The following is an 8,713-nucleotide window of genomic DNA, read 5'->3' as shown; positions in this document are numbered from 1 at the left end:
AGATTCGTGGGAAGTCATCAGGCCTTATGGAGGGACGGTCTACGACGGACCAGATATTCACATTACGGCAAATCCTCCAAAAATGCCGTGAACACCAAGTCCCTACGCACCATCTATTCATCGACTTCAAAGCCGCATACGACACGATCGACCGTAACGAGCTATGGAAAATCATGGACGAGAACGGCTTTTCCGGGAAGCTGATCAGACTTATCAAGGCGACGATGGATGGAACGCAGTGCTGTGTGCGGATCTCGGGTGAATTCGAATCGCGCAGGGGGCTTCGACAAGGTGATGGTCTATCCTGCATGATGTTCAACGTGGCGCTAGAAGGTGTTATTCAACGAGCGGTGGGCGAAATGCGGGGCACGATTTTCAACAGATCCAGTCAACTTATCTGCTTTGCCGATGACATTGATATAGTCGGCAGATCATCTGCGGCGGTGGAGGAGATCTACCGCAAACTGAAACGCGAAGCAGGAAGGATTGGGTTGATGATTAATACGTCCAAGACGAAGTACATGCTGGCCTGCGGATCCGAGACCGACCGAACCCGCTTGTCCAGTAATAACAGGGTCACGATCGACGGCGACGAGCTGGAGATAGTCGAAGACTTTGTCTATCTCGGCTCACTGGTGACCGCAGACAATGACACCATCCGTGAGATCCGGAGGCGAATTATCAGCGGAAGTCGTGCCTACTATGGACTCCACAAGCAACTGCGATCGAGAAGACTTAGCCCTCGCACGAAGTGTAACCTGTATACGACGCTTATTAGACCGGTTGTTCTCTACGGGCACGAGACATGGATATTGCTCGAGGAGGACCTGCGTACACTCGGAGTATTCGAGCGACGAGTGTTAAGAACAACCCCCTGGCAACTTGACGTTTCCCATACAAATCGCGTGTGCCAGTTTTTTCTGGTTCTCTGGTTCTGTCAAATCGAAAATCGAGATACTTAACATGTCGGAAGGACGCATATTGAAATATGTTTTCTGCAACTGATTCAATAACTGAAAAAAAGTTTTGAATTTGGAACTTTTTGCTATGTTTTATGTCAAGTGAATCTGTTTTATAAAGTTTAGTCCAAGGCAACGAGTAGAGCGTTAATTTGTGTGTTCAACATAAGGTATTAAAGTTCTGGACTGCTTTAGCTATTTACTGATATCCGGCAGTTTTATGGGACAAGTTTACCTTCCACCGAAACTGTTGAAGACACTCAAGCACAATAAATGTAAAATACAACATTACCGCATCAATCATTAAGTGATTGCCATAAGCTGCGAGGCATATGAAAATTTAAAATGACAAAACAATCACATTATAGCAGAACTTTTGCCATTTTATAGAAAAACGGTTTCTACACAATACATAAATCGGTAGGATATTGAATAAGATTAACAATTTCGGTTAAAACTTTTTTTTATTCATTCGAAAGTTTTGAATTTGCCTGATTCGCACCACATTTATTTGTGTGCCCTTTCCATATGCATGACTCGAAAAGTATGTAAACAAGCGGCACACAAGCGACATCTGCGATTTTGAAACAGACACGCGAAACTCGACTAAACTGTCAAGTTGCCAGGGGGTTGGTTAAGAACCATCTTTGGCGGCGTACAGGAGAACGGAATGTGGAGGCGAAGGATGAACCACGAGCTCGCGCGACTCTACGGCGAACCCAGTGTCCAGAAGGTGGTGAAAGCTGGCCGGATACGCTGGGCGGGACATGTTGCGCGAATGCCGGACGACTGTCCTGCAAAACAAGTGTTCGCTACGAATCCGGTAGGAACAAGACGAGCAGGGGCGCAACGAGCGAGGTGGTTAGACCAAGTGGAGCGTGATCTGGCGAACGTGGGGTGCCCGAGAAATTGGAGAACGGTTGCCATGGACCGAGTGAATTTTAGGAATTATGTTCGTCAAGTTATGTCGTAAGACGGAATACTATGTAAATAAATAAAAATCATTTTAGTCAATTGTATTCAGTTTTGCGATCTACGATATGTATTACTCGAGATTTAGTTTCGAACAACGTTGTGTTGAAGGAATGAGTGTGCAAAACACTTAATGAAAAGGCTGTTCTTGCTCCGTACTTGGCGAGCTACCGATTGGAAAAGCTGGAGAAGCGCATACTCACCCTTATTCTTGTTTTCGATCGAATGGCATTCGTTCGAAAGTTAGGCAATTTCGTATTCTTGTTTTCGTTCGAACGAATGAGAACAGTTCGATCTTTCGAACATTGTTCGTTCGAACGAATGGTTGCATTCTCGTTTTCGATCGAACGTATTTTTGCTATGTTTTATGTCAAGTGAATCTGTTTTATAAAGTTTAGTCCAAGGCAACGAGTAGAGCGTTAATTTGTGTGTTCAACATAAGGTATTAAAGTTCTGGACTGCTTTAGCTATTTACTGATATCCGGCAGTTTTATGGGACAAGTTTACCTTCCACCGAAACTGTTGAAGACACTCAAGCACAATAAATGTAAAATACAACATTACCGCATCAATCATTAAGTGATTGCCATAAGCTGCGAGGCATATGAAAATTTAAAATGACAAAACAATCACATTATAGCAGAACTTTTGCCATTTTATAGAAAAACGGTTTCTACACAATACATAAATCGGTAGGATATTGAATAAGATTAACAATTTCGGTTAAAACTTTTTTTTATTCATTCGAAAGTTTTGAATTTGCCTGATTCGCACCACATTTATTTGTGTGCCCTTTCCATATGCATGACTCGAAAAGTATGTAAACAAGCGGTATGTTTACTACTGCCCAACAAACGCGAGTCAGATGCTGCGAACCGGGAGCGTTTTTAAAGTTGAAAATGGATGAAAACAAGTTTTGTGGGTAAGTCACTGAATTTCATGCTTCGAAAAAATTGGGTATTGAATTAAAAGAAATTTCTTTTAAAAAATGTTTTTTTATTCGAACGATGTACCAATTATTTTGTTAGCGGGAGTGTTTTTTTTAAATAACAGCAGTATGTACAAATAGCGACATTGCCACCATTTATACGCTGGCATTTAGGGTATATTTTTGTGATCGGAGACCATCTGAATGAACAACATTTATGTCGAATAGTGCTTGTTGATGCTGCTTGCGAGTTGCTAGTTGACGATTAAAATTTGTTGACGGTATCATACCCAGCCACTGCTAATGTATTGAATATTCTCCATAAATTAACCGACATGTTCTACCTGGAAGGAATCATCATCCAGTGCACCTAAAATTCGCCTTTTCGGTCGTGACATCTCAAATATTTCCATTCGCTGCCCGATAAACAAATTTCCACACGAGAAAACACTGTAATGTTTACGCCAAGAACTGTCATTTGCCGGCCAAGGGCTGCCTAGAAATTTCGAACTTCATCGGGTAACACCAACAGCGAACGTATCGCATTCGAACGAAAACAAGAATAGCTTTTTCGAACTCGATCGAAAGTATCCGTTCGAACGAAAGTCAGATACGCCGTAAACAAGAATAAGGGTGACTATTGCTGAAAACTTGATCAAACCTTGTATTCAAGAAGTAGTCCGTAACATGGTTGATAATAAAACAGTGGAATTGGTAAATTCGATTCCCATGTCTGACAACACGGTTTCTTGGCGAATTTGTGACATGGCTGAAAATTTTGAAAGCGATTGAGAACTTCAAAATTTGACATGCCGCTTGACGAATCCACAGATGTAGCTGGACTAGCAATTCTGATGATATTTGTTCGCTATCAAGGTTCTGAATGTTTCGAAGAAGATTTGTTCCTTTGCAAACCGTTGCCAACTTCCACCTCGGGGGCTGAAATTTTCTAGCTTCAGGGTTATTCAAGGCATAGTGCGAAGAGATGGTTAGCCAACCTTCCACGCTACTTCTTCATACCGAAGATCGCTGGTTATCTCATAGAAAAACGTTGTCTCGCCTGTTTGAATTAAGAATGACTATAGTCTTTCAATGCTAGGTAAAGGAATAATAATCTTCGAGTAAAACGGCAAAATCATCATGACTATCAAGAGAAAAATCAAATTTTGAGCAGAATCACTTAAAAAGCGCAACCTGGACAGTTTTCCGGATTTAAGAAGCATTCAATCAGAACCTTGAAGTTATCATCCGAAAATTTCCAGATTTCCGGATTTTTCCGGATTTAAGAAGCATTCAATCAGACCTTGAAGTTATCATCCGAAAATTTCCAAGAATTATGATAATCACAACACTTTTCGTTGATAAATTTATTTATGTATTTCTTGGTATAAACTTAAACTAACAGGCTCACGTGCCTAATAAAGTCATTTACAATTACAATGTTTTGCCGCAGGATCTGTTGAACAGCGTCCAGCAAAATTCCAAAAAAGATCGAAGACTTTAAATGAGTGGAACAGCCTATTTTTATGTTAATGAAACCAGAATCATTAACATCGCAAGAATATGAATCCCTGATAGATATGACATCGGATTCAAAGCTTCAGGAAAGATTCGTATCAAATAAGTCGTAGGAGGAGTATTGGTGTCAACTGATAAAATACATTTAAAATTTTGTACGATATAGCAAAACTTATTTTTCTGCCGTTTTCCACAACTAAGCGCGGAACCAAACGTCAGGCTACAACTGACACAAATTCAACGAAACTTGTTACAGCTTGAAAAATCGAAAAAAGCGTATTCGTTCTATTGAAATCATTAATTTTTGATGACACATATTTTGTTAATAAAAACAAGACTATTTAAAGAGTAGCCATTCATTACTGATTTTATTGACAACGATGACTAGACACATCTTATTTAAACGATAAATAATATCAAGTTTTCAAAACTTGGGTTTTTCATTCTTTTAAAAATGCAGGTGCTCCGCCAAAAATTTTGGTTTTAAAAAGTGCTCCGCCGAGCAAATGATCTGAAAACCCCTGGCATAGACTAATAATAATTCAAACCGTCATTCAAAAATAACTCCAGAAATGTTCATGTAAAAGCGTAAATTGCGATGTTCAATCTGTAAATATTTTCTATGAATACTGCGTGCGATATTCGAGGTTTGAATAGGAAAACACGGGAAAGACCGTTAAGGATTAATTTTTGATATTATTTCGTTATCGAACTGTATCAGTATAACCATGTAAGTACTTAGCGATGCGATCATCTGCAAAGGAAAAGCGATTATTTTTATTGAACTTTTTGCGAAACAGAATCAATCTTACCGATACCAACAATGCCATCCCAAGGTTCAACATTCCACAGAGGGAGAAGATATTTTTCGCCTCATTCAACTGCTGCAGGAATCGATCAATCTAGGAATGTGTAAGAAAAGGTTAGTTTTTCTAAACCAGTAACAAAAGGGGACAAGAAAATTACCGAGCTGTTCAATGTAGGGTCCTCCGTTTCATCAAATTTGCAAAGTATCAGAGCTGTTTTGTTGTTCTTAAAGTAAAAAAAAAGCATGCATAAATTCAGGCGTTTTCTTAAGAAAGAAATCTCAAGCAGAAATCAATGCATAACAAACCGATAATCTATTTGGAAAACTTAACAACTTAATTTGAAAATAATCTTAAGGACATTCTTTTCATTTTAACCTCTGAATTGACCAAACTATTCGGAACTACGATGGAGAGTATAGATATCCAACTCGTTAGAGCCAGAGAGGCAATCATTAGAAAACCTCTGGTATCCCAATAATGGCTGGTCAAGATTTTGAACATACATGTTCCGTCAAGTTCCGATAGCAGACAGGTGCTTTTCAGGTGCAACTGTCGATGTTCCCAAATGACATCTGGACGAAAAAAATGTCCCTGTTAAAATTTATCACATTTAATATAAACTAAAGCACTTTATTAAAAACCCCAAAACTTTGTTAAAGAAAAAAATATAAATCTTACCTCGGATCTGACCAACCCGGTGGGAATGACTGTGATCAGCAGACAGCAAAAACGTAGGACTACGTAGATAGCGATCGAAGTATGTGTTCCACTCCACACTGCCGAAGATCGATAAAGTACGAAACAATCGATATTCATGCCACAAAATGTTGAAGTTATGATTAAAATCAGTACTAGACCGAATGCTCCATTCAGTTGCGAAAGCAAAATGGTCATTTCCAAATGAACTTTTCGAAGTTGTTTGACACGTTCCGCAAAGTTTGGCAATTCCCAACCCAACGATCCTATCAAGGGTGGTTTTATGGATTTCTGATTTGAGATGTTAGTAAACTTAAGCAGGTTTCGATTGATTTCCCACAGCAAGATCAACCCGAGTGACACGTAGTATCCATAAAAAGTCACAAAAATAATGTTCAGGGTTTGTGGAATGTTTCTTAAAGTTAAAGTTGGAATAAGTAGTATGGTTTTGTATTTGTATATCGTCGAGCTCAACAAAGTTATTTGTACCACGATCTGGATTATCATTATCGCAGTAGCACAGATGCCCAGCTTAACGATTGTTATCTTCAACGAGTTAAACTGCTTTAACGTTTCACAAATTCGTTGAGTTATTGATTGAAACTGACTTCTTTTGAGCTGAGTTCCAATGGTGATCACGAACATGAAGAAAACATCGCTTATATTCCTCAAAACGTAGAATATTTTGATGAAAGGAGTATTCCGGTTCATGACAAGGTGGGGCGTGCAGAGATAGAGTGTTAAGCGGGCCATAGACTACACAAATTGGCCTGTACAAATTCGATGATTCCGCGTCGATTGTTTGATCTATGCTCGCCCACACACTATACAAACATATTTCACGCGAACACAAATGATTGCTGGCGAAAACAGCAACAGCAACAAAAAAACCATCTCCACCCCGGGTGGGAGAATGTTTTGTACAAAATATTTCGATCCCGACCGATTTTACTCCAACCGTTTGGGCGCTCATTCAAGCAGTGCCATACACTATGCAAATCGTGCTCACAGCGACAAAATTTCATCGAATTTCATCGCATTTGTACAAATGTTGTGTAGTCTGTGGCCCGCTTTATGAGCGCTGCTACGGTGGTCGAAGACAGTAGACAGCCTATCAAAATTTGTATTATTTTGAAAACTTGCAAAATAGAATTCTGCTCCACTTGAACATAATGAGGAAACGGTACAGCAGCGAGAACCTGCCCCAAACGATAAACTGGTTCAATCGTGCGGGACAAAACTTGCCGTAAACATTCGTTTGGGTTAGTAGAACGAATCATTTCGATAATAGTGTACTTTTTGCAATAGATTTATCTATTGTTTTTAGGCTTTGATTTTTCGAGACACTGATATATGTATGTTGCATGTGGATAATCACCTTGAGTTTAATATTATCGATATTATCTAGAGCATTCGTTCATTACATATAATGATTGTGGAAAGTGATATAACTGTGTTAGATTTTAATCACTACTGACTGAATTATAGTGATAAACAAGCCACTTAAGCAACAATTTAAACTCCAACTTGTTATGTACAAGAGCATTTCCACAGGAATAAAAAAAATCCCATTACATACCGCCTTCTGTTTTCATTTGAATGACTTGATGAAACATGACTATTCCACATGTGTCTGGCTCATATTTGACCGAGCGAAATTTTTGAAAACATAAAACAAAATCTTATATGTAAAAATGGAGACGATTTCTTTGTAACACAATCAAGTGTAAACGGACAGTCGGAATGAAGTGAAATTTGGTATTCGAGGGTTTTTCGCGTCAGAGATGGTTTGTATAATAGCCTCGAGAATCTCACTGTTTATGGAAAGGGGAGCTCCCATACAAAATCAACTTGAAATGGTACACAATTCGAACAACTTGAAGATGATTTTCATGAGAACTGATTCACGAGCACGAAGAAGTTAAAGATGTGTAGATGAATTAAAAATTTTCTAACGATTTACTAAGTAAAAGGTAAAACGACGTTCACCGGGTCAGCTAGTTTATAATAGAATGATGAAAATCAAATCTAAAGATTTTGTCTTGGAACATTTCCTACCTGAAATTTATCAAATTTTCCATCATCATCTGATGGAAACATGAGGATCAAAGAAAAGGAAGAACATAAGCCGTAAATATCATAAATTTCTCGAAAAAGATACAACGGTTCACCGACGCTACTCAACATTTTCAACAGCACTCCTGCGACTTGACTCACTTCCGCACGATGATCTTCCAAAGGTTCTTGGTCTGACAACTTTTGTTTTCTAAGTTTGACTCTATCCTCACAGCTCTTAAAGAATAAATAAGAGATAAGCTCTCAACATCAGCGATAGCTATTGTTAGCACAACTAACCCCTCCAACTCCGATCTTTAAATATTGGCTATTGGTTCGACGGATCTTCGGTTCTACAGCATTTCAATAACTTTCCGGCTAATTGATCTTCCAGTGAATTATAATCCAACCACCTACCAAAAGCCTTCTACTTGACGAACTTCCCTTGCGCCAGTTCGACGCAAACGAACGGCCTTTCAATAGCTTCCCATTCGGACCATCTTTCAGTGAATTTCGGTCCGACGTCTTCGTGAAGGCTCCACTTCCATCCCAAGAAACAATTTTAGTTCTTGAGGAACCTTCAAGAGCGCTATAAAACTTCTCAAAAATCAACACCAAGTTTCATGAACTCCTTCAAAACATTCCTAGAGCGCTCATAAAAGGTTAATATATATGTAGGTTTTGTAAAATATTTCAAATAACCTCAGGAGTATTTTATTTAAGAGTTCTTCCAGAGTTTTTATAGCAGTACAGAAGGGCCATTTTAAGAGGGTTCT

At 39.0% G+C, this 8,713-nt stretch overlaps 1 protein-coding gene across 1 annotated transcript; it reads right to left on the bottom strand.

Moving 5' to 3' along the window:
* Positions 1–5,053: 5,053 nt before the first annotated feature.
* Positions 5,054–6,389, bottom strand: LOC129752432 (gustatory receptor for sugar taste 43a-like). The gene is made up of 4 exons (XM_055748212.1): positions 5,865–6,389; positions 5,344–5,409; positions 5,190–5,279; positions 5,054–5,131 (listed from the first exon to the last, which is right to left on the bottom strand). Exons 1-4 carry the CDS (start codon positions 6,387–6,389, stop codon positions 5,054–5,056), a joined length of 759 nt encoding a protein of 252 aa, XP_055604187.1.
* Between the last annotated feature and the right edge of the window lie 2,324 nt (positions 6,390–8,713).

The sequence above is a fragment of the Uranotaenia lowii genome, chromosome 3 (assembly GCF_029784155.1).
Source record: "Uranotaenia lowii strain MFRU-FL chromosome 3, ASM2978415v1, whole genome shotgun sequence".
Classification (NCBI taxonomy): domain Eukaryota; kingdom Metazoa; phylum Arthropoda; class Insecta; order Diptera; family Culicidae; genus Uranotaenia; species Uranotaenia lowii.
This window is presented reverse-complemented; position numbering and strand designations above follow the sequence as displayed.